The 26,525-nt window shown below is 36.3% G+C and overlaps 1 protein-coding gene across 10 annotated transcripts in view; it reads left to right on the top strand.

Moving 5' to 3' along the window:
• The window catches only part of CROT (carnitine O-octanoyltransferase), a 73,494-nt gene that overhangs the window by 11,284 nt on the left and 35,685 nt on the right, over positions 1 to 26,525 (top strand). For 8 of the 10 annotated variants that reach the window (XM_054237826.2, XM_009002540.5, XM_054237824.2 and 5 more), the window contains 10 exons: positions 1,985 to 2,109; positions 4,198 to 4,379; positions 4,537 to 4,661; positions 10,940 to 11,048; positions 17,784 to 17,877; positions 17,980 to 18,105; positions 19,783 to 19,884; positions 21,220 to 21,303; positions 21,385 to 21,492; positions 21,730 to 21,860. In XM_054237826.2, coding sequence (XP_054093801.1) covers positions 1,985 to 2,109; positions 4,198 to 4,379; positions 4,537 to 4,661; positions 10,940 to 11,048; positions 17,784 to 17,877; positions 17,980 to 18,105; positions 19,783 to 19,884; positions 21,220 to 21,303; positions 21,385 to 21,492; positions 21,730 to 21,860 — 1,186 coding nt within the window. Of the gene's footprint in view, positions 1 to 1,984; positions 2,162 to 4,197; positions 4,380 to 4,536; positions 4,662 to 10,939; positions 11,049 to 17,783; positions 17,878 to 17,979; positions 18,106 to 19,782; positions 19,885 to 21,219; positions 21,304 to 21,384; positions 21,493 to 21,729; positions 21,861 to 26,525 lie in introns of those variants that run through there. The other 2 variants (XM_078342972.1, XM_054237828.2) reach the window with 2 other exon arrangements.

The raw sequence follows: 26,525 nt of genomic DNA, 5'->3' as shown, positions 1-26,525 counted from the left end.
AGAATCGCCTGAACCTGGGAGGCAGAGGTTGCTGTGAGCTGAGATTGTGCCATTGCACTCAAGCCTGGGCAACAAAGTGATACTCTGTCTCAAATATATATATAGTAAGAACAAATCTTGCAAGTCCTCAGGTTTCCCATGCTGTCTCGCAACATGACAAAGAAAGCAAGCGAAAAAGTGATAGTCAGAAGGCAAGTGTGGAAAGTGCATGAAGTAAACCTCTTTACTGGCCACTGTAAGGCTGTAGTAAAGCAAAGGCAACAAGCTGGGAAATGATGATAACTATAGCTTTCCCATATCCAGCAAAGGGGACAAAGTGGATTAGTCCAAAGCATATACTGTCATACATCTTGTAAGGCTACTTTGATTTTTATTATGCCCTAGAGACTCTTACCCCATTGGGCTGGGACTCTAACCCAAATATTGTACCCTAGGGACTCTAACCCCATTGGGCTAGAAATACTGTTCTTGATAGGATGCCAAGACAGACCCCACTTATCAGAGGTGGCCAATTATTGCTGTGCAGGCTGAACTTCTTCAGCATGGAATCTCATCCTGATGTCCCTTTGTAGTCACTAGATGATGTTACCAGATAAGGGGTCTTTATCCAGACCCTAAGAGAGGGTCTTTGGATCTCATACAGGTAAGAATTCAAGGTGAGTTGCAGAGTACAGTGAGAAGACACAGCTTATTGAAAGCTACTTCATTGTGGAGTAGGACGTACTCAGAGGGCAAAAGGAATGCACCGTCCTTATTTTAAGTTTTTCTTATGTAGAGCCCTTATCTAAGTAAAGACTAAACTAAGCTATGCCTATGTGAGGATGAGCAGATACCATGACAAAATGTATTATTCTATTGATTTAAATAAAACTATCTTAGACATTTTAGTGTGTGAATACATCTAAGCATAACTGCAATTATCTTGAAAACATATATTGTTATGGGTATTGGGACACCTGGACTTTATGCTGTTTAAGAGTATGTCCTTGTATGTATCTTTAGGCTGTTTCCTCAGCTGTAAATATCTTCTGACTGTGTGTCACAACCAGCAAGGAATTATGCTTTGTTAGTTTCCAGATGGAGCTGAACTTAAAATGACATTACTCTGGTTCTCCTAAGCTCTTGCTTCCTTAACAGCACTGTTAGAAGTTGAAGGTTTAATTCTTTCTTCCTTTAGGCTTGTAATAATTAAAGTTCAGGTGTCTCTTGAACAACGCAGGGCTAGGAGTGCTGACCCACATGTATTAGAAAATCTGAGTACAACTTTCGGCTCTGCAAATTCTGAACTGCTAATAGCCTGCTATTGACCTTACCAATAACATAGACAGTTGATTAACACATATTTTTATGTTATAGGTATTATTTTCTATATTATTTTAAAGAAAATGTTATTAGAAAAATATAAGAGAAAAATATATTTACTATCCATTAAGTGGAAGTGGATCATCATAAAACTCTTCATCCTCATGGTTTTCATGCCGAGTAGGTAGAGGAAGAGGAGGGACTGGTCTTGCTGACTTAGAGGTGGTAGAGGAGGTAGAAGTAGGGGCAGGAGAGGCAGGCATACTTATTATCAACTTTTATTGGGTATAAATGGACCTGTGAGTTCAAACTCATGTTGTTCAAGAGTCAAACATGTTCTTAAAATATCCAATGCTTTTTTTTTTCTCTTTTTATGTTACTTTTTCTGTAGTTTGAAAAGCAAGATAGTGAGAATAGGCTTATGAGGAAAAATGTAGTCCTTTGCCCCATCTCCCTGGCTCCCTCCCCACTTGCAAATCCCCCTTTCTCAAGCAAGGATTTCTAAATCTTTTGTTTCTTTTCAGCCACTTTGTTGTAAACTCTTAACTTATTGTTCAGCTGTGATACTTAATACAGTACTGTGTTTTACATACCTGAGTCTTAAGATTTGCATGTTAGTAACAATAGAGGTGAGTTGGTAGCACTTGGTCTAAATACCTTAATAAATATTCTTTCTTTCTAGTGAAACCATTTGCAAATGAAGAAGAATATAAGAAAACTGAAGAAATAGTTCACAAATTTCAAAATGGGATTGGAGAAAAGTTGCACCAGAAATTGCTTGAAAGGGCAAAAGGAAAAAGAAATTGGGTATTTGTTGTTATAATAGAAAAATTGATGAAGTTTAAAGAATAATAAAAATGTACATAGTTTTCATTTTTGAATTATTGCTCTAAAATTTTTAGTTATTATTATCATTTTTATAAGCCAAAAGAATGAATGAATCACTTAACTTAAGGAGTTTTCACTCTGGGTGGATCCCAGAACTTAAAATGCAGATTTCCTGGGATAAGTGATTTGGATTCACATGTCTGAAATGGGACCCAGGGGCCTAGAGATTCTTATTTTAACAATCACTTCATGTGGTTTGGCTAAAGGTGATCTGTAGACCATGCTTAAGAAAAACATTTTGTCCAGGTGACTAGCTTGAAAAATCCAAAACACTAAAATAGACATGTCACATAGGTGACATAGAAATATTTTAATAGTACATGGAAGAAAAGGAGTCATCAAAAAATCAGAGTGGAGAATGATTGTGTATACTGTATATTTCAGTTAGATAAATTGAGGAAGAAGCTAGTATAATAATTATTGAAGGTCTCAATAATTTTCCACAAAGATTCTTTAACTTCTTCAGCTCAACTATTTCTCTACTTCTTTATTATGAATCAGAGGATGAGTTTTTATAATTAAAAAGCATTGCCTTACATTATATTATTGACAGGTACAAAAAGGTACAATAATGATTGTACCTGTCATTTAGTTTTAGAAATAAAAAGCAAGCTGATTTTTTTCATGAGCCATTGATACCTATGATGGAATAATAAAATTTCACACTTTGGGATTCCTTTGTTCTCACTTTTGAGGCTTATTTTAATTAAAGTGGGGCAAAGTAAAGAAGTTGTTGTTTTATCAGTATACTTTTTTGTATGTCTCTTTCTGAGTTACTAATTATAGTTTATAACATCACTTTCTTCAAAAAAGACTCCAGGTAATTTGATAAGATGTGCTTACTTATGCATGGAATTCAGTTGCATATTGTGAAAGAGGCACATGTAGAAAACAGTGTCTATGAAAAATCTAAATTACTTTAAAGCCTACTGAAAATTTTTTATATTTCCTTTCTTTTATTTATTTATTTTTTGGAGATAGAATCTCACTCTGTTGCCCAGGCTGAAGTGCAGTGGTGCAATCTCGGCTTACTGTAACCTCTGCCTCCTGGATTCAAGCGATTCTCCTGCCTCAGCCTTCCATGTGGCTGGCATTACAGGCATGCACCACCATACTTGGCTGATTTTTGTATTTTTTTGTAGAGATGGGGTTTTGCCATGTTGGCCAGACTGGTCTCAAATTCCTGGCCTCAAGTGATCCACCCACTTCTGCCTCCCAAAGTGCTGGGACTACAGGCATGACCCACTATGCCCAGCCAGTTTTTATATTTCTGATTTAGTATTTCAGTTTTTGTTTGGGAAAGGAAAATTGTAAATGTCTTAATAACTCTTATCATTAGGTAAGAACTTATTGATTATCTGTTATGTCTCAAGTACTCTGGAGAAACGCCTAAGTACTTTGTTGCATACTTGTGACTTCAATACATGACTGAGGGTACCTTTTGGTGCTTTCTTGTTATTTGTTTTTGATAGTGCAGTTAAACCAAATAATATTTAATATCCTATGCCTCCCCAAAAAAGAAATTATCATAATAACATTTCTCAATATCTATGGTGGTTTAAAACAAGAATCATGTTTTCATCTATTTAATTCACTTTTTGAGACAGAGTCTTTCTGTTACCTAGGCTGGAGCACAGTGGTATAATCATAGCTCACTGCAGCCTTGAACTCCTGGGGCCTCAGGTGATCCTCCTGCCTCAGCCTCTTGAGTAGCTAGGACTATATGCATGTCCAGCTAATTTAGTTTTTTTTTTTTTTTTTTTTTAAGTAGAGATGGGGTCTCTCTATGTTGCCCAGGCTGGCCTCAAGGTCCTGGCCTGAAGCATTTCTCTCACCTTGGCCTCCCAGAGTGCTGGGATTATAGGTGTGAGTCACCTTGCCGAGCCAGAAGACATGTTTTTAAATGTTGAAAAATTTAACAAATATAGCTTGCTTTTTAAAATTGCCAGTAGTTACACATTCACGTATTATGAAGAACATTAAGCTGATGTTCTCAATTTCTTTTAGCTGGAGGAGTGGTGGCTGAATGTTGCCTATCTGGATGTTCGTATACCATCACAACTGAATGTCAACTTTGCGGGTCCTGCACCTCATTTTGAACACTACTGGCCTCCAAAGGAAGGCACTCAATTAGAAAGAGGAAGTATAATTCTTTGGCATAATTTGAACTACTGGCAACTATTAAGAAAGTAAGGACATGTGTGAATTTAATAACAGGCTTACCTGAAGTCTCAGGTGGCAAAATGTTGAGAAGCTTAATTTACTTATTTGGGGATGAATATTTCAGTTGTGGCTGCTTTTTAAATTTTATAATGACTTCTTGATCAAAATACTTTTTTTAAATAGAGAAAAAGTACCTGTTCATAAAGTTGGAAATACTCCTCTAGATATGAATCAATTCCGAATGCTGTTTTCTACCTGCAAGGTTCCAGGAATTACAAGAGACTCGATTATGAATTATTTTAGGACTGGTAAGTAAAAATGCAGGTATCTTTTTTAGTAAAGGAATTTGGGTAGTCTACTGTAACATGATGGAACATACACTTTTGAAGAATATTACTGTTGGGGCTTTGACAAAGGTTTTCTGTGAGCCTTATATTTGAATCATTCTGATTAGTTTAAATGTGATTTATAGGAATGGATTTTCTGAAGGTGTCTTACATGATTCAGTACAAACTTGATGCTTATGTTCCATCATTTGAAAGTTTAAACTTTAGTTGAATAGTAGAATCAGAGTATTAAGGAAATCCTGAAACATGTGATCTGGATGCTTCTCTTTCTTTTTCTACCCTCATTTTTTATTTCTGGAATTGTCTTTTTGAGTGCTTATATGTACTCATTGGCCACAGTCTCTCCGTGAGTCTGCTTTTCCCCCCACCTTATATGAGGTAAAAGCCTGGAATCACTCTTCCTTTTTTTTTTTTTAAGACAGGGTCTTACTCTGTTGCCCAGGTTGTGATCTCAGCTCACTGCAATCTCCACCTCCTAGGCACAAGTGGTCTGCTTGCCTCAGCCTCCCAAGTGGCTGGGACTTCAGGCAGACCTCCACACCTGGCTAATTAGTGTATTTTTTGTAACGATGGAGTTTCACTATGTTGCCCCAGGCTGGTCTCAAACTCCTGGGCTCAAACAGTCTATCTGCCTCAGCCTCCAGAAGTGCTGAGATAACAGGCATGAGCCGCCATGCCTGGCTCGGAGTCACTCTTCTTAGCGACAGATGAGTTCAGATTGACTCATCAATTTTTTTTTTAACTGTCAGTTTAATGGCAGTTTCTGCTTAGTGTCCTAGCTTATCTTTAAATGGAAAATTCTGCTGTGGTAACTGCTTTTTTCACAGTTTTTACTTTCTGAAGAGTGTAATTATGAATGGATTTTTTTCTTACATAAAATTTTATTTAAAAGTAAAATATTTATAGCCAGTCATGCTCATAGTATGAGGGGTATGAGCTTACTTTCATGTAGAACTCAACTCGTCTTTGTAAACTTCTTTACATGCTTGAAATATTTAATGTCCTCAAGCCCACATATATTTACCTTGTTGTTACCAGTGAAATAATTAAAAGATTAGGGAAACTGAGTTATTCATGGTCTAATGTTTAATGTGCAAATATGAATGGAAAAGATGATCAAGAGAAAATTAATGTAAGGAGAGCAATAGCAAAGAGAGAAAATATGCTTGTCAGTTAAGAACTTAATGTCAATACCTGGTTTTGAATTGTCTATCACTTAGTAGATATATCCTTAGATAAAGTAACTCTTTTGAGTTATAGTTTGTAAAATGCGGTTTCGTTAATAATGCATCTCTTGATATGGTGGTTTAAGCTGACATGGTTATTACATTTTGGGGCTTACATGTGAAGACATATAGACAAAGGGATAAAGTGTGAGGTAGACATGAAACAAATCAGAATTCATGGCAGATAATATACAGACAGTTCAAATAAGATGAGTAACTGGATGACTGTTTTATGTTAGGTAGTCAGGGAAGGCCATTCCAAGGAACTGAATGATAAGATGGACCCAGAGAGTATTTTGGCTTTCTTTTGTTTAGTTGACTTTTGTGGCTGTTCTTATTTTTTGTGTGTATTGAGGGCAGAATGCACTGGGCAGAAATAAAGTTGGCAGGTTAAAAGGGCAGTATGGATGGAACAGGGTACACGGGAGGGAGATGGGCAGATTGGAAAGGTGACTAGAGGGTAGATCATATAGTACTTTATAAACCAAGTTAAGGTTTTTGGCTTACATTTGAAATGTGAACAGGAACTATTAGTGAGTTTTGAGGAAAAGAATGATGACCAGATTTATGCTTTGAAAAGTCCATTCTGCCTACTATTTGAAGAATAGACTTTTAGGAGAGAGAGAAGTTTACAAGCAGGGAGGTCAACTAGAAAGTTGTTCCTGTAGTCCAAGTGAGTCAGGATAATGGCTTGGACTAGGTTGGTGGCATTGGAGTGGTGAGAAATTATACTCTGGTTATATTCTGGATTTGGGGTTAGCAGGAATATTTATATATGGGTTGAAGATGTAAGAGAAAAATAGGAATCAGATGACTTCAACATATTTGGCTTGAGCAGCTAACAGGGTAGTTGGCTGTGTAGATAGATTCATGAGATGGGAAATAGTGGGAGGAGATGATTTGAGGAAAAGCAAATGGTCTTTAAACTGTTGAAATTAAGATGCCTTTTAGACATTTAAATGGAAATGTAAGTAGGCAGTTGGATTCAAGATTTATGGTTTTGGAAATAGCTGGGCGCAGTGGCATGCACCTGTAATGCCAGCTACGTGGGAGGCTGAGGCAGGAGAATCGCTTGAATTCATGAGGGGGAGGTTGCAGTGAACCAAGATTGTGCCACTGCACTCTGCTTTGGGCAACAGAGTGAGATTCTGTCTAAAAAAAAAACAAAACAAACAAACAGAAAATTGAAAAATGATGTGTATTGACAGGATGGACAGAGTTTAAGCCACTGAAGTTAGTCTCAATACAGAAGTTATAATTAGAACTAGTTTTCATTTTTTGTCTTTTTTTTTTTTTAGTCTGTCACCCAGGGTGGAATGCAGTGGTGTGATCACAGCTCCCTGCAATATCAACCTCCTGGGCTCTAGCAGTCCTCCCACCTCAGCCTCCTGAGTAGCTGGGACCAGGCACATGCTACCACACCTAGCTAATTTTTGTACTTTTTGTAGAGATGGGGTTTTGCCGTGTTGCCCAGGCTGGTCTCAAACTCCTTAGCTCAAGTAGTCTGCCCATAGCAGCCCCTAAAGTGTTGGGATTACAGTTGTGAGCCACAGCACCCGGCCTGTTGTTGTTTGTTTTTACCTGCTCCCTAGGACACCATTCAGACAAACTCAGTCATACCTTTCATCTGCGTTTACCACATTTGCACAAAAAGCCCAGACCGCCCATGTTATCCCTTGTCAGCTGGATTCTTGGATTTGTACATGGTTTAATTTGATCCAGATTCCCCATCGCTCTGATGTACCCTCACCACTTCCCCAAACCCTTCTGCTGAACTTTCTGGAGCTCATGATCAGCCAAATCCATTATAAGATATTGTTACTGAAGTTTGATTGTTCAGTAAGCTCACTGCTTCCCTTGTAACCCTCTAAAGGTTTTTTTTTTTCTTTTATATAGCATGACAGAGCTTGCGGGAGGTATTGGTATCCTTTTTGTTTCCCTTTGCCCTTTCTCTTTTCCCTTCTGCCTTAACAGTTTTAGCCTTTTGGGAAAAAAAAAAGTCATTAGGTTATATCACCACTCCATTGTTGCAGTGACTTTCCTCCTGCTCATTCCCCTTCATCTATTGATTGCTTTAGTGCCAGTGCCTGTCTTTCTTTCCATTACTACCTCAGTCACATTCTTGATGATTTTAGCTTTCAATTGTAGATGATCCATAGGCTCTCATATCCTTCACTTTATAGCTCTAGGAAACTGTACGTCTTTCAGTAATACAACTCAGCTGTTCCTCTGGCCACATTGTGATTTACAGTTTAATGAAGCTACTGCTCTTCACAGTTTCATTCCTCCTTCTCGAAATTTTCACTTTTTTGTGGTTCTTCACTGTCATCACTCCCAGGCATACACATTCCAATCTTTGTCTCCCCTCCCCAGTACTAATGTGGTAAAATGTAAACATTGTTTTAATTTTAATCTGTCTTTTCTCTGCATATCAAAGATACCTACTCTAGCCATTTACTTGACCAAAGAAAACCACAAAACCTCACTTAATGATCTCAGTTAAATCTCATGTTGGTCTCCAGCACTATTATGCTATCTTCCTTGGCATTTCCCCTCCAGAGAAGACTGTTTCATGCCTTTCTCCCTCCTTCTTCTTAGCTAACAAACTCTTCTTATTCACCACAAATATGAGCAATCTTCCCATTATGACATTTACCCGCCTTTCAATGGTGGGCAGAATAATGGTCCCCCATAGATGTCTACTTTCTAATCCCTGAAATTGTTAATATGTTAGGTTATGTGGTAAAGAGGAATTAAGGTTGCTAGTCAGTTGACTTTGAAATGGGGACATTATCCTGGATTATTCACATGGGCCCAAAGTATTTCATCACAAGGGTCTTTATTCATGGAAGAGGGAGGCAAAGGAGAGAAGCAAAGAGATGGGGGTATGAGAAGGTTATGATCTTCCCTTGATGACTTTGAAGATGGAAGAAGGGGTTCATGAGCCCAAAGAAGGTGGATAGCCTCTAAAAGCTGGAAAAAGGAAGAAACTGATTCTCTTCTAGAGCCTCTAGAAGGAACACAGCCCTGATGACACCTTCATTTTAGCCCAATAAGACATATTTCAGATTTCTGGTCCTTAGACCTCTAAGTTAATAAATTTGTGTTGTTTTAAGCTACTAAGTTACTAGTAACTTGTTTTTGCAACCATTGAAAACATACTAATTCAAACATATGCCCATTCCCTATCCTCTTGCAATATGTTACTACAAATTCATATGCTTTTCTTTTCTTTTTAAAAAACAGATGAACTGTTCTGACTCTTAAGGACAACTCTTCCGTATCTGTGCTGAGTCCTGTTTCCTCTTGCCTGGCCAAGGACCTTGCTTTTGCATTATCCTCTCTCTTTGCTGCTTATCAGTTTTCTTTCTTTACTTGATTGTTCCCATCTGTAATATCTCCCACCTTAAAAGGAAAACAATTCACCTCTTGTCTCCTTCAAGTATCACACCCCATTTGAAGCCACCATCCCATCTCTCTTAGATTGTTCTCACCTAGATGGCTTTAGTCACTTCCTAATTGATCTTGCCTGCCTCCTCTTCCCCCTTGTAATCTGTTCTCCATGTAGCAGCTGGAGTGCTCTTTTTAAAGCATTAGTTGTTAGATTACATTATCACTCCCCATCTTTTGGTTTCCTTCCCATTCCAACCATCTTTTGGTTTCCTTCCCATCATACTGGAAAGCACTTTCTAAGGTCGGTATGATCTGGCCTCAGCCTTATCTACCACTCTACCCTTTTCTTCCTGCTGCAGCTGCTTGTTTTCCTTCAAGCAGATCAACTCATGTTTATTCCAATGCCTTTGTGCTTGCTGTTTCCTCTGGGTGGAAAACTCTTCTGCCAATATTTCCATGGCTTACTTTCTCACTTCATTCAGTTTTCTGCTTAAATATCCCCTCAGGTTTATCCTGAGCTAGCACCCTTCTGCCACCGTCACCTCTTCCAGCCATTTATTGATTAATTTGGCATGAGGTTTATTCTTTTCCAGCCCTAAACTCGGAAAGGGGTGTGGTCAGGAGATGACAGCAATATAAGAGTAGTGGTGGTAGAGGCAAAGGTTCTGGAGGTTTTTGAAAGGGCAGAAACAAGAAATGGTTTGGAAGTAGCCATGAGGAATAAGGAAAATACATACCTCACCTCCAAGGTCTTGAGGAAATAAGATATAAGAGGAAAAAGAGTAATGTTATCAGGAGACAGTTCTTCCTCATAGTTGATGAAAAGATTTCATGAGATAATGTGTATAAAGGCCTTAATACCGACTCATAAATAATACCAACCAGTATATTTCCCTCAAGTGGCAGTGTATGTCTTCTCTTTCTTACTCTTTTTCCATTTTATTTTCTTAGAAGATAGGGGAAGGGATCATATAAGAAGATCTTTGGCAAAGGGACAAGTACCTAAAAATGGGGCTGTATCGGAAAGTCTGAGGTTTACAGCAAACAGTTCTTGGGGAGTTAAGGTGTGCCAAAGGAGTCAGAGAATGCATTGTCAGCGGCTTTCCAAGTGTTACCAGACTGGACAAAATTCTTTTCCTTTGCCACTCGGGCATACTGTATCCTTTTCTACTGAAAATTATTTTATTGAGGAATCACAGCTAGATATTACTGCAATTAAATTACTTGATGAGTAATTAACATTAAAATAATCCCAAAGAGAAACTCGTTAATTCAAATGGCTCTCCTCCAAGATTCCTCTGGTCTTCTTCTCCCCTTCCCTTTTCTATTTCTAAGTAAAACTAGAGACGTCTGCAGTAGTTTGGGATTTATGTGAATTTCAGGGTGTTTGAAACTTGTGGATTTCTAGATGTCTCACATGGAACAAGTGTCAGGAGTATGTATTTATACCACAGTAACTGCAATTCCATTAATACATTGTTTTTGTTATGTGATATATGTGATGACTATATGATAAATAAAATATTGGAAGAATCTATACTTTTCTTCTAATGGAGATATGCATGTTTATTCCTGTTTAACCTTAGATTTGAGGCTTGTGTTTTCTGCTTCTTTTTCCAGAGAGTGAAGGGCGTTCTCCAAACCACATTGTAGTGCTGTGTCGAGGCCGAGCTTTTGTCTTTGATGTAATGCATGAAGGATGTTTAATCACCCCGCCAGAGCTTCTCAGGTTTTCAGACTACTTTCTTGAGTGTCATTAGGTCTTAAGGTGTTGCATGAATTAAAATATACATGTTTAGAATTGCCTTTCAATGTGACAGTAAGCTTAAAGATAAGAATTTTATACACGCTTTTTTAAAACAAAAAAATCTATTTGTATTTTTAATTTATTTTTAAATTTTACTATACACACACAGGCACACACACACACACACGTTAATTTGGAGAAAAGGAAAACATTACATATATTACCAATTCCATTCCCTGCCCCAGAATTAATCACTGTTATTACTTAGTGTGTTTCATCTTTCCAAACGTGTTGCGATGAGTTTACATGCATACCTAGCTTAAAATATACATAATATGTATTATATGTGTGTGTGTATATACATACGTCTGGTATGTATTTTCTTTGCATGTGTTTTAAAGTATAGAAAATTTCAAAATATATAGGGGATTATATAATGGTAACTCCTGTGTACCTATCTTCTAGCTTCAACAGTTACCAACTCTTAACAGAAACAAACTCATAGTCATGCTGTTTCAACTATATCTCTTTCACCCTTTCCCTCACTTTCCCATGGATTATTTTGAAGATAATCTGATATATCTTTTCATGATATATATTTCAGTATACATTTCTAAAATATAAGGACTCTTTTAAAATACACATACAATACCATTATCACACCTAATGACTTCTAAAAAGTAAACTTTTTTTTTTTTTTGAGACAGAGTCTTGCTCTGTGTCCAGGTTGAAATGCAGAGGCACAATCTCAGCTTATTGCAGCCTCCACCTCCTGGGTTCAAGTGATTCTTCTGCCTCAGCCTCCTAAGTAGCTGGAATTACAGGTGTCCACCACCTCGCCTAGCTAATTTTTCTATTTTTAGTAGGGATGGGGTTTCGCCATGTGGCCTGGCTGGTCTGGAACTCCTGGCCTCAAATGATCTGCCCACCTTGGCCTCCCAAAGTGCTGGGATTACAGGTGTGAGCCACCACACCTAGCTAAATAAACAATAATGTTTTAATATCACTAATAGATAATCAGTTGTTCTAATTGTTTTCTAATTGTTGGGTATATATTATCTATTTATAACTTAAATTATGTTTATTAAATATTGCAAACATGTACAAAAATGCACACAGAAATATACAGCTGAATATTCATGTAACCTGCACCCAGGTCAAAAATCAGAACATTCCTAGTATTCCAGAAGATCCCCCACATCCCTCTTCCATACTTTCACTCCCCCCAGGCAATCATTTACATTGTTTACAGTTTGCATTATTATTTTTAAAAGGCTGCTATGGAAATCCTTGTATTGTATAAGTCTTTTGGTGTACACATGCATCTATTTCTGTCTGGAACACACCACCCAGAAGAGAATTTGCTGAGTCATAGGGTATGTGTATGTTCAGCTTCAATAGATAATGCCAGTTTTCTAAAGTAGTTATAAGTATGTCTACTAGTGTATGAGTGTTGTAGAAGTTCCTTTTGCATCCTGGGTAAGAGTTCTTACTTGATTGTGTGTGTTAAAATACATAGAAGATGTTTATAATTGATCTTTTAATAGAAGATGTTCTATTAAAGGTATTTTCCTGATCAACAGAAGTTCTTAATTTGAATGTAGTTCAGTTTATTAATCTTTTAATCTTTACCATACAGATTATACATTTTGTGCCCTGTTTTAAAAAATTTTTCCCCAACCCAGTGCCAAGAAGATAATTTTTTATGTCCTGGAATGTTGATATGCCTTTTACATTTGTATTTATATTCTGCATAGAGTTAATTGATTATTGTGTTGACATGAGGCACAGGGGTAGTTGCACATTTAAAAATAGTGTTATTTTTCTAGTTAACATCTTTTAATCAACAGTAAATGTAATCTTTCCATATTGGTACAAATAGATCTACCTTATTCTTTTAAACTATTACATAAAATTCCATAAAATGGATATATTATAGTTGACATGACCATTTCTCTATAAGACATTAAAGTTGTTTCCATTTGTTGCTATAACAAATAATGAACATTTTCAAACATGCCTCTTTGTGTATTTGGATAAAATATCTGTGGTTTGATATTAGAAGTGAAATTTTCACAACATCCAGTGTATACATTTAAGTCAAATTGTCATCCACAGTGGCATTATTTTTTCTGCCAGTATTATGTGAGGAGACTCATTTCTCCTAATCATTGCTGACATGTTATTAATAAACTTAAAACATATCTGGTGGGGGGAATACAGTGGCTCATGCCTGTAATTGCAACATTTTGGGAGGCTGAGGCTGGAGGATCACTGAAGGCTAGGAGTTGAAGATCAGCCTGGGCAACATAGAGAGACCCTGTCTCTACAAAAAGTTAAAAAAATTAGCTGGACATTATAGTGCTACTTGGGAGTGCTCCCAGCTACTTGGAAAGCTGGGGTGGGAGGATCTGTTGAGCCTGGAAGGTTTAGCTCACTCCGCTGTGATCATGTCACTATACTCCTGCTTGGGTGACAGAACAAGATCCTGTCTCAGAAACAAATTAACAAACAAAAAACAACCCTCCCCCACATACACAAAAGCTATATCTAGTGAACTGACAGGTTTTTATTGTTGGGAAAATTGGTTTTTATTGTTAAATTTGCATATTCTTCATTACAAGTTAGGTTGAGCATTTTTTTTTTTTTTTTTTTTGAGACGGAGTTTTGCTCTTGTTACCCAGGCTGGAGTGCAATGGCACGATCTCGGCCCACTGCAACCTCCGCCTCCTGGGTTCAAGCAATTCTCCTGCCTCAGCCTCCTGAGTAGCTGGGACTACAGGCGTGCGCCACCATGCCCAGCTAATTTTTGTATTTTTAGTAGAGACGGGGTTTCACCTTGTTGACCATGATGGTTTCGATCTCTTGACCTTGTGATCCACCCGCCTCGGCCTCCCAAAGTGCTGGGATTATAGGCATGAGCCACCGTGCCCGGCCAGGTTGAGCCTTTTTATATATTTTATAGGGCATTTATTTGTGTTTTCTGTGAGTTACTTTTGCCTATTTTTCTATTGGCTATTTTATTTTATTCTTACTGATTTATAGCAATTATTTATATGGTCTGTACATTAATCCTTTGTAGATTATGTGTGTTGCAAACATTTTCTTCCAGTTAAAACAAATTTTGGAAATTATACAATCTTAATTTTCGTGTAGGCAGATTTATCTTTTAAATAATTTGCTTTTGTATCTCGGATAATATTTGCGTGTCTTCCCACTACGTTTTAGTGTGTTTTAAATTTGACATACAATTATTCGAGCAGGCTTATTATTATTCAAAGCCACTCTTCCAGAAATTGAACACATGAGCTTCATGGGTTACATTCAGCCTGTGACCTCTTTTGCTTGGAAAGCAGAATTTGAATCACTATTTAAAAATCAGGAAAATTTACATACAAATCTGGGTTTCTGTTTTTGCCTTAAAAACCGCCAAAAGTTCACTTTGGGAGGCTGAGGCGGACAGATCATGAGGTCAAGAGACTGAGACCATCCTGACCAACATGGTGAAACCCCGTCTCTACTAAAAATACAAAAAAATTAGCTGGGCATGGTGGTGCACACCTGTAGTCCCAGCTACTCAGGAGGCTGAGGCAGGAGGTGGAGGTTGCAGTAAGCCAAGATTGCACCGCCGTGCCTCTACAGCCTGGATGACAGAGTAAGACTCTATCTCAAAAAAAAAACAGAAAAAAAAAAAAGTTCTGGCAACCATCAACCTACTTTCCATCTCTCTAAATGTAGCTATTTTATACCTTTTATTAATATAGGAATAGAATTTTACAACATATAGCCTTTTGTGTGTGGCTTCTTTCACTTAGCATAATGTTTTCAAGGTTCATCCATGTTTTAGCATGTATGAGTACTTTATTCCTTTTATTGCTGAATAATATTGTTTTATAGATATGCCACATTTTATTAACTGTTCATCAGTTGATGGGACATTTGAATTGTTTCCACTTTTTGTCTATTATGAATAACAGGCAAATAGACAATAAATTATTCATAATGCTGCCATGAACATTATGTACAGGTTTTCATATGAACATACACTTTCGTTTCTCTTGGGTATATTTTAGGAGTAGAATTGCCAGGTCATATGGTAACTCAGTGTTTACCAGTTTATTGAGAAACTACCAGACTGTTTTCCAAAATGGCTGCACCATTTTACATTCCCATCAGGAGTATATTAGGGTTCCAGTTTCACCACATCTTCACCAACACTTATTGTCTGCCCTTTTTATTACAGCCATGCAAGTAAGGTTAAAGTGGGATCTCATTGTAGTTTATATTTGATAATGATATTGAAGATTTTTTCACATGCCTTTTGGCCATTTTTGTATATCTTACTTGGAGAGATATCTAGTCAGATACTTGGCCAATTTTAAAATTAGGTTATTTGTCTTTTTGAGTTGTAACAATTCTTTAGATATAAGACTTTTTACAGATATATAATTTGCAAATTATACCTCCTGTTCTGGGCTTTGATTTTCACTTTCTTCATGGTCTCTTTTGATGTACAAAATTTTTCATTTTGACAAGTTTCATTGCTTAATCTCAAGACATGAAGATTTATACATATATTTCTTTTAAGATCTTTTAAAAAAATTGTGGGAAGTGAGGGAGATAATGTTTGAATGTACATTTAGCTGGAAATGTTGGCAGGAATTGAAGTAGAGATATCCAACAAGCACATTGGAACTTAAGTAACAGATTGAGAGAGAAAATGGTGTTGAAGTTAGAAAGTTGGTGGCTTCTTAACATAAACATAATAATTGAAACTATTAAAGAAGTGGACGAGATTACCGATGGAGAAACTTGTAAGAGGAGCTTGGGAAGGCCAATGACAGAAATTGGGGAAAAGACACATTCAGCAGTGTAAGGAGACAGCAAATGGTCAATGAAAAATACTTCAGTGAGGTACGGAGAGCACAATGGGACCACTGAAAAAATCAAATTAGAAGACAATTTTAACATTTATACCTGAGTGTCAAACATTCTATAATGAGGAAAATTAGACTGAAATAAAGCTACTAGGTTTCCTTTATGGTACATTATTGGTGACTTTCAGAAGAGCAGTTCCAAGATAATTACTGGAGGATAAAAATCGAGGACAGTAAATTAAAGAGTGAATGGGAAGCAATGAAGGCAGAAGCTAGATTGTGTGGAGTATAGAATATTTAAAAATATATGATTCTGTAATGTAGATTTTTAATACAAATTTGTTTAAATTTGTATTAAATTAAATTTATACAATTAATACACATTTGTATTAAAAACAAATCTTTGTGCTTTGAAATATAAAAAATTAGACGTGTAGCTGAAAAACAGGTGCATAGTTATCCAAGTTAAAAGAAAAGAGGGATTATCTTGTTACCAAATCTGTATCTCTTAATGGCAATGATTTGGGCAGTTATAAACTTAAAATGTAATTTCAGGTTTAACACATTTTCCTTTGTAATTTCTCCCTAATAATGACTAGCTTGTAAAACAAACATGAGAATGATCATTTCAGGGAGGAGGAAAAAGCTTCCTAGCCAAAACTGGTGCTTTGAGGTAGGTGATAATGGAAAGGTAGCAACAAGTTCCATACGGAGAAAAACAGGTAGATTTTATTTAGAAATTTAGAGTTTATGCTAGTAACCACAAACTGCAAAAGCTTTATTTATAATTGGAGCAAAATCAGTAGTTAATAAAGTAACAAGTAAGCAGGAAGAGAAGCAAGGAAGGTTGCTCTTGCCATAGATGCACATTGGTGAAGAAACACTTATCTGTTCCATGGGACACCATTTATTTGCAAATAAAAGGGGGGAATTTTTCAGCAAGAAAATTATTTCTTTATCAATGTTACAGATATAATTAACAAACAGAGGAGTGTATGCAAATCAATAGATGTGTTTTTTTTTTCCATTTTGAATGATGAAGTCAAAATGGATGGCTACTAGTGGCATTTTTTTGAGCATCTGTTAGCTACATTAGCTCACTTCCTGAGAAATCCTTGAAAGCTTTTAAATTAAAGTGATTTTTTAACATGTGCAATGAAAAAGTAGAGCTAAACTAAAGCTTTGTGGATTTTTGACTGATGAAAATTTCTTTATAGGAGAACCCAGTTATTTATCTGCTGTATGTTTAAAGATACGTGAAACTCATCAATCTGGGAGCATAAAATACTATGGAGGGAAAATAGTTTATCCTTAGCTAATAGAGTCCTTAAAAATACAATGACAAAGTAGCACATGTGAAAACACTTTAAACTGATTACATGGTATTTCTATTTTCCTGGTTAAATGCAAATATTAATTGGGTATACAGTAAGTCCTCTGGTTAAATATATATGCACACAGTTTATAGTTGGATAAGATGTACATGATATTTGTGAAATTGATTACCACGATATTTTTCAAGTTCTCCATTGTCAGGAATATTTACTTGTAACCTAGAAGTGCATGCACATTTCCAAAGTATATATCAGCCAAACTAAATTTAGCGAATAACTAAATTTATTTACTGAAATTAAATTATTGTCAAATATGCTTTTGGTGTTAATAGGACACAATCACTTAAAAATATGTGATGTAGGAAATCTGTTGGGGTCATAAGTGTTTTCTTTAGGTATACATCCAAACATTTAAATATTGATCAATGTTATGACCTTTTAAAGGCCAAGGTAGTTACTATCTGCCTGTGCTCTTTTTAAATCTTCTTTCTTTCATATTCTACAAGACAATTGATGTATATCCACAAGAAATGCCATAGTGCACCTGATGGACCTGGGATTGCAGCATTAACTAGCGAGGAGCGAACTCGATGGGCTAAGGTTCTGATTTATGCTTTTCTTAACAAAGCTTTTCTCTAATGAACTCTTTTGATATATTGTATTTAAGTTCTAATATTTGATTATCATCTTCTTGCCCTTTAGGCACGAGAATATCTGATTGGTCTTGATCCAGAGAACTTGACTTTGTTAGAAAAAGTTCAGAGTAGTTTATTGGTATATTCCATGGAGGATAGCAGTCCACATGTAACACCAGAGGATTATTCTGAGGTACTAAACTATGTTCTGTTTTATTTCTTGCAGATTTTTCTGGAAGACTCATATTTAGTGAACATGAAAAGATTTTTTTCTTTTTCTATATTTAGCCTCTTGAAACTTAATGTTAGCTATTCAATATACTTGTACCAAATTGAAGCTTATAAAGTAGATAATAAACTGGTAAATCCTTGCCAGATTGTTTAGGTTCATTTAGATGTGTATTATATTTTGTTTAAAGAAGTATGACTGCATATCACATGTCAGTGTTTCTCAACCTTTTCATTGCTTGTGTACTCAGAAAATTTATACAGACAACTAGGTTTAATATACTTTTCTTGCCAAAGGTGATACGAGAAACTACTCATAACCCACACTAGTGTATTTTGACACTGTAGTTGGGAGTGTCTCTCCTAAGAATTATGTCACCCTCATGAGTCATTTTTTATATCATTTGGTTAATTACTGAACACATTGATGTCAGTGACTTTAAGGGTAAACGTGGCCTCGTTTTATGCTTCCTCCCCACCAAGTGACATTAGTTTCCCAGGAAATAATAAAAAGTAGTAATTGTATTAGAAATCTCATAGTCTTTTGAAAATACTGAAATTATTTTATAATGCATTAATTGGTATTAAATAGGAAAAAATTATCTAGGATTGTAAAACCTTGTAGCAAGGAAAGTGTTTTTTTTTTTTTTAGAGAATCACCAAACTTCTTTTTAATGAAGACTATATTTTAATGCAGAATATATTTTAATGCAGTGTTGTTCAGACTTTTTTGACTACAATTTGTAGTTACAAATATTTTAGATTGCAGCTTGCATGTGTATATGCATGCAAACACATATATAAAATAGGAGTTTCAAAGAACACTATAATTACTTTTATTATCTGTGAGGTATACTCATATTTCCAGTCTATTTTATTCTCCTTTCTTATAAGGACTATTGATTATGATGCACTGAATTGATTTCATGATCACTAATGAGCCAAAGTCTATACAGTTCGAAAAACAGGTTTAGTAGGAAATGAATTCTTAAAATATTTCATCCTAACTAGTCTTTTTTTTTTTTTTTTTTTTTGAGACGGAATTTCGCTGTTGTTACCCAGGCTGGAGTGCAATGGCATGATCTCGGCTCACCGCAACCTCCGCCTCCTGGGTTCAGGCAATTCTCCTGCCTCAGCTTCCTGAGTAGCTGGGATGACAGGCACGCGCCACCATGCCCAGCTAATTTTTTGTATTTTTAGTAGAGACGGGGTTTCACCATGTTGACAAGGGTGGTCTCGATCTCTTGACCTCATGATCCACCCGCCTTGGCCTCCCAAAGTGCTGGGATTACAGGTTTGAGCCACCACGCCCGGCCTCTAACTAGACTTTAATGACTAAACTTTTATCAAGATCTTTGGTACTGTGTAAGTTACAAAAGCCTTTTCTTCTCAATTCTATGTTCTGTAAACATTCATGAATATTATAACAGCATTTTCTTTTCTGGTAGGATTTTTCTTGAGATTTTGAGAAACAGCTAAAGTCAGGGCCAGAAATATTCTCTCTTGAGTATAACTATATTATCATTTTATTAAATTTGGTTGACCTGAAGAAGAATGGTGAGAACATACATGTGTTTAAGATATAAATTCTTACAAACCAATATTAAATCCTTTTAATTTGGAAAAACTAAATTTATTTTAGATTACTGCAGCCATCCTTATTGGAGATCCAACAATACGCTGGGGTGACAAATCCTATAACTTGATTTCCTTTTCTAATGGAGTATTTGGCTGTAATTGTGATGTAAGTAAACTACTGAAATTTTTTTTCTCTTTTGATCTTTTAGGTTAAATTAATGGCAATAAACCATAAATACTTGTGCTTTAGAACAGTATAAGTGAACACTAGTTCAGTTTTATGGCACTTAAGTGAAAAGTTTAGTTATGAATTTTCAGTGAAAGTAGAGTATAGGACAAGTTATTTTCTTCTGTCATAAGGCCAACCATTGTGTACTGTATCTGCAAAATGGAATTTGCATATAATATTTATATAGTATAAGCTCTTAAAACCTAGTAGTACCTGCTTGCTGAGAATACCTATTTCAAAAGGTATTATATGGCATTATGTATTAGGTTCTGTGCTCTGTGCATAGAACAATACACCCTAACACTACAGCTCTGTAGCCTGTATCATGGCCCAGTGGAGCCTATAAACACAATTTATTGTTACCAACCAGGCAACAACTACATCAGGAAAAGCTCTTGAGGGAGGTCAGTATAAGATGCCCAAGTAGTTCTTCTGCCAGCAACAGCACACATAACAAGACTCTCACAAATATGGGGTATTTCACAATTTCACATATCACCTGAAAGAGGATTGCCCATATCTTGAGACTTCCCTTCTTTCCTTCCCAAACTCACAGTGTCACATTCAGATGATGAATGATATCTGTGTTTAATATAAAGTGGTAACAGTCACAAGGAACTATCTGATGTAACTCTAATCTAAGGAATATGGGCAAAAACTTTGTCCTTCAAAGTAAATGATGGAAAAATTCACAAACTGCAATTTCTTTCTCTAAATATAGTTGGCAAACCTGAAACATACTTGTAACACCTAGCCTATCTTCCCACATTTCTTAAACTGAGAATTATTTCTGTCACATCTGGATGCTCATATAGATAAAGCACACAAAATTGATACGCTTTCTAATATTAACCTAAGTGGCCTATGTCCTTACCTAAGTTCATGCTCATCCCAAATGCTTTCAGATAGGCTGCCATACCCATCTGCTTTTCCATCCTCTGCTTACAATTCCAGAACATCTTCGTATTACATGACTTCTAGTAAAAATAGCAATTTCTCTAGATTGTTCACTTATCACTTTATACACCCTCATGACCCTAAGCTCCACCAGGAGCCCTACTAGGGGCTTGCAAATTTAAACATTTTTTTTTCCAAAAAAAAAAAAAATACAGCAGTTACTAAACTGTAGGGAATCCCCTGTCTTATCAGGAGGTGAGGCATTTGATGACTCCATTTAATCTGTTAAGAATGGAGACAAAGCGAAAATAAAATATTGGGTCAAGTTTTAAGTTGATATAAAGGATTCAGAAATCTTGTGTATTCTCATTTTAGCATGCTCCTTTTGATGCAATGGTTATGGTGAACGTCAGTTATTATGTGGATGAGAAAATTCTTCAGAATGAAGGAAGATGGAAGGTATGTTCGAATAAATATTTCAACCTTTTTTCTCCTAATAATTTTATAGATAAAATATTTTTAAGTCTTTCCTATTTTCAGGGTTCAGAGAAGGTACGAGATATACCACTTCCAGAAGAGCTCGTTTTCACTGTGGATGAGAAAGTATTAAATGACATCAACCAAGCTAAAGCCCAGTATCTCAGGGAGGTATATTTTTTCACTTTTCTCTTAAATAATAATAATGCTTTCTTCTTTTAACAACCATATATATAAGAATTTAACTGTTATCCATGCATGTCTGCATAAAACATTTTAAAATTAAGCCTTTAACACCTTTAATTCTTTATGTCTGATGATTACTTTAATGCAGATGATAATTTGGTTCTCCTCAGTATATTCTCCTTAGATGATTTTTCACCATTCTCATTTAATTCTTCTTGTTAGGCATCTGATCTACAGATTGCAGCTTATGCCTTTACATCTTTTGGCAAAAAGCTAACCAAGAAGAAGATGCTTCACCCAGATACATTTATTCAGCTTGCACTTCAGCTGGCCTATTACAGACTTCATGGACAGTAAGGACCTTTTATTTTCTATTTTCTTTTTTTAGAAGGAAAGAAAAAAAAAATAAGTAAAGGAGAGGGAGAAAGAGGAAGAGAAAGAGGGAGAGTAAACAGAAATATTGCTTTATTCTGAAAAAAATTGGATATTAATAATGGCCAATCAATGTTTCATTTAAACTTATGAGTAGGTGTGATGTGGTATTGACAAGAATGCATATTTTGTGTATTTGAAGTGGGGAGCTCTATAAATATTTATTAAGTTTACTTGTTCCGGATCTGAGTTCGAGTCTTTGATATCCTTATTAATTTTCTGTCTCATTGAGTCTAAGTCTTTATGTATCTGGGTGTTAGGATCGTTAGCGCTTGTTGTTGCATTGATCCTTTTATCACTGTATCGTTGTTGCTTTAAAATCTATTTTATCCGATACGAGATTTGCAGCTGCTGCTTTTTATTTATTTATTATTTATTTTTGCTCTCCATTTGGTTGGTAAATCTTTCTCCATCCCTTTGTTTTGAGTCTTTGTGTACCCTTGCATGTGAAACAGGTCTGGATGTAACATGCCATTGGGTTTTGGCTGTATCTTTTGATTGGGGGATTTATTCAATTTAAATTTAGGGTTATTGCCATTTGATGTTAACTGGCTGTTTTATCCATTCGTTGGTGTAAATTCTTCTTTATGTTGGTGCTCTTTACTTTTTGGTATATTTTTAGAAAGGCTAATACTGGTTGTTTCTTTCTGTGTGTAATGCTTCTTTCAGAAGCTCTTGTAAAGCAGGCCTGGTGGTAATAAAATCTCTGAGTTCTTGCTTGTTCATAAAAGATTTTATTTTTCCTTCAGTTGTGAAGTTTAGTTTGGCTGGATATGAAATTCTGGGCTGAAGGTTCTGTTCTTTGAGGATGTTGAATATTGGCCCCCCACTCTCTTCTGGCCTGTAGAGTTTCTGCTGAGAGATCTGCTGTAAGTCTGATAGGCTTGCCTTTGTGGGTAACCTGACCTTTCTCTCTGGCTGTCCTTAGTATTTTCTCCTTCGTTTCAACCCTGGTGAATCTAACGATTATGTGCCTTGGGGTTGCTCTTCTTGAGGAATATCTTTGTGGTGTTCTCTGTATTACCTGGGGTTGAATATTGACCTGCTTTGCTAGTTTAGGAAAATTTTCCTGAATAATATCCTGAAGGTTATTTTCCAGCTTGGATTCATTCTCTCCATCACATTCAGGTACACCTATCAAATGTAAATTTGGTCTTTTCACATAGTCCCACATTTCTTGGAGACTTTGCTCATTCCTTTTTATCCTTTTTTCTCTAATCTTTTCTTCACGTTTTATTTCATTAAGTTGGACTTTGACCTCTGATATCCCTTCTTCTGCTTGAACAATTCGAGTGTTTAAACGTGTGCATACTCTCGGAGTTCCTGTATTGTATTCTTCAGTTCCATTAATTCACTCATACTCCTCTCTAAGTTGACTATTCTTAATAGGATTTCATCAAACCTTTTTTCAAAGTTCCTAGTTTCTTTACGTTGGGTTACAACATGTTCTTTTAACTCACTGAAGTTTTTTATTATCCATTCCTTGAAGAGTACTTCTGTCATTGGGATGCGCTCGTTCTCCATCAAGCCTTGTTCCATTGTTGACGTAGAACTGTGATCATCTTTAGAGGGAGAGGCGTTCTGACTTTGAGTATTCTCGGCTTTTTTACTCTGGTTTCTTCCCGTCATTGTAAATCTATCCTCCTGTCGTCTTTGAAATTACCAACTTTCAGATTAGGTCTCTTGAGTGGGCGTCCAGGTTGTTAGTTCCCAGGGCCAGAGCAGTGGCATTAAAACTGATGGTGCTTTTCTTCCCAGGATTCTCCTGTCGGGCTTCCTCTTGTGTCGTAGTAGGCAACTCTGCCTTCCTGGGGCTCCAAACCTAGGTCAGAAGGGGAACCGGTCTTGTTTACTCTGCGCGGAGCGCTGCCACGCCGGTGCCCTCACAGCCGCTGCGCCGGGCTCTGGTGTCGTGCTGGGGGCCCGTGCAGGTCCTCCAAACCTGTTTACTTTGCTCCGAGAGCCGAGGTGCCAGCAGAACCGCTGCACCGGAGTCGCGCTGGCTACCGTGTGTTTCCTCCACTGGGGGATCTTCTGCTCCGTGAGCGACCAGAATTTGTCTGAAAGTGTGGCGTCCTCTAGTTCTCCGCGCCTTCCCTGGGCTGCAATCCAGGGATGTTAGTGATCGGCCAACTTGGATCGTCTCCCTATTTTCTATTTTCACAGTCCAAGTGTATATCTTTTTCATAGCTATTTCATCCTAACTCTTCAGTGTTTATGCTCACTTTTTTTCCAGCTGGTACTGTGTCCTATTTGTACTTTCATCATCAGAATATTTAGATTTCCGATTGTGGTGGTTTCAGGGTGTTTCCTTGATACTTTATCACAGTATCTACTTGATAACTTTTGAAGTGTCTATTCTCACCTGAAAGAGGATTGGTCATTCTTTAGCATTCAGATCGCTTAGTTTTCTTGCAACGTCAATTTTCTGATGGGTTCATGAAAAGTTGTGATTTTATAAATTATCCAGCCTTTACTCATTTTTAGAATAGGAGTGACATTAATGTTGTGACAATATATCCTAAGAAGTGGAAGTCCCTCAATCTTGCTTTTTTATTGATAAATACGTTATAATTGAACATATTTATTAGGTACATGTGACTTTTTAAATACATGCGTAAAATGTGTAATGGCCAGATCAGGGTAATTGAGATATTCACAATGAGACATCACCTCACCCCAGTTAAAAATGACTTTTATTGAGACAGGCAATAACAGAAGCTGGCAAGGATGTGGAGAAAAGGGAACCCTCATACACTGTTGGTGGGAATGAATTAGTACAGCCACTATGGCAAACAGTTTAGAAGTATCTCACTAAACTAAAAAAATAGAACTACTCTACAATCTGATGATCCCACTGCTAGATATATATCCAAGATCCACCTGTCTTGGCCTTCCAAGGTGCTGGGATTACAGGCATGAGCCACTGTGCCTGGCCCACATTTTCTTTATCCATATATTTATTGATGGACACTTAGGTTGATTTCATATCATGACTATTGTGAATGGTGCTGCAGTAAACATTGGAGTGCAGATAACTCTTTGATATGTTGATTTCCTTTCTCTTGGATATATACCTAACAGAGGTAGGTATATATCCAGATTGTACCACTCCACTCCAGCCTGGGTAACAGCAAGACTCTAACAACAGCAACAACGAAAAGATCATTTGTCCATTTTAAATCAGATAAATTTGTGTGTTGCTATTTTTTAAGTTCCTTATATATTCTGATTATTAATTTCTTGTGAGATAGTTGGTTTGCAGATATTTTCTCCCATTCTCTGGGTTGTGTCTTCACTTTGCTGATTGTTTTCTCTGCAATGCAGAAGCTTTTTAACTTAATGTGATTCCATTTTCTATTTCTGCATTGGCTTCCATGCTTATGGGGTGTTTCTCAAGAAATATTTGCAAAGTACAGTGTCCTGGAGAGTTTCCCCAATGTTTTCTTTTAGTAGTTTTATAGGTTCAGGCCTTATATTTAAGTCTTTAATCCATTTTGATTTGAATTTTGTACGTGGTAAGAGGTGGTGGTCTAGTTTTATTTTTCTACATATGGATATGCATTTTTCTGTATATGGATACACATTTTTCCCAGGACCATTTATTGAAGAGCCTGTCCTCTCCCTAATTTGCCTTTGTTGAAAAGGAATTGCCTGTAAACACATGGATTTATTTATGGATTCTCTATTCTGTTCCATTGGCCTGTATGTCTGTTTTTATGCCAGTACCATGCTGTTTTGGTTACTGTAGCTTTGTGGTATATTTTGAAGTTAGGTAATGTGATGCCTGATGCTTTTTTTTTTCTGCTTAAGATTGTTTGGCTATTCTGGGTCTTTTGTGGTTCCATATGAATTTCTGTATTTTTTTTCTATTTTTGTGAACAATATCATTGGTATTTTGATAGGAATTGCATTGAATCTGTAGATTGCTTTGGGCAGGATGGACATTTTAACAATATGAATTCTTCTAATGAACGTGAGCTGTCTTTCCATTTTTTGGTGTCTTCTCTCATTCATTAGTGTTTTATCAAATGTTTTCCTTGTATAGATATTTTTACTTTTTTGGTTCAGTTGATTCCTAGCTATTTTATATGTTTCGTAGCTATTGTAAATGGGATTGCTTTCTTGATTTTTTTTTTCAGATTGTTTACTTTTGGCATATAGAAATGCAGCTGATTTGAATATGTCAATTTTATATCGTACAATTGTACTGAATTTGTTTACCAGTCTAATGGCTGTTCATTGGAGTCTTTAGGTTTAAGTATAAGATCATGTCATCTGCAAACAGGATAATTTGACTTTTTCCTTTGCAATTTGAATGCTCTTTATTTCATTCTCTTGCCTAATTGCTTTGGCTAGGACTTCCAATACTGTGTTGCATAAAACTGTTGAAAGTAGGCATCTTTGTCATATTCTAAATCTTAGAGGAAAGGCTTGCAATTTTTCCATGTTCAGTATGATGTTAGCTCTAGATTTGTCATACGTGGCTTTTATTGATTTCATGTATATTTCTTCTTTACTGAGTTTGTTGAAAAGTTTTATTTATCATGAAGGGATTTCAGTTTAATCAAATGCGTTTTCAGCAT

The sequence above is a fragment of the Callithrix jacchus genome, chromosome 11, assembly GCF_049354715.1.
Source record: "Callithrix jacchus isolate 240 chromosome 11, calJac240_pri, whole genome shotgun sequence".
NCBI classification, from domain to species: Eukaryota; Metazoa; Chordata; class Mammalia; order Primates; family Cebidae; genus Callithrix; species Callithrix jacchus.
The sequence above is the reverse complement of the archived record's forward strand: the minus strand, read 5'-3'. Positions and strand labels throughout refer to the sequence as shown.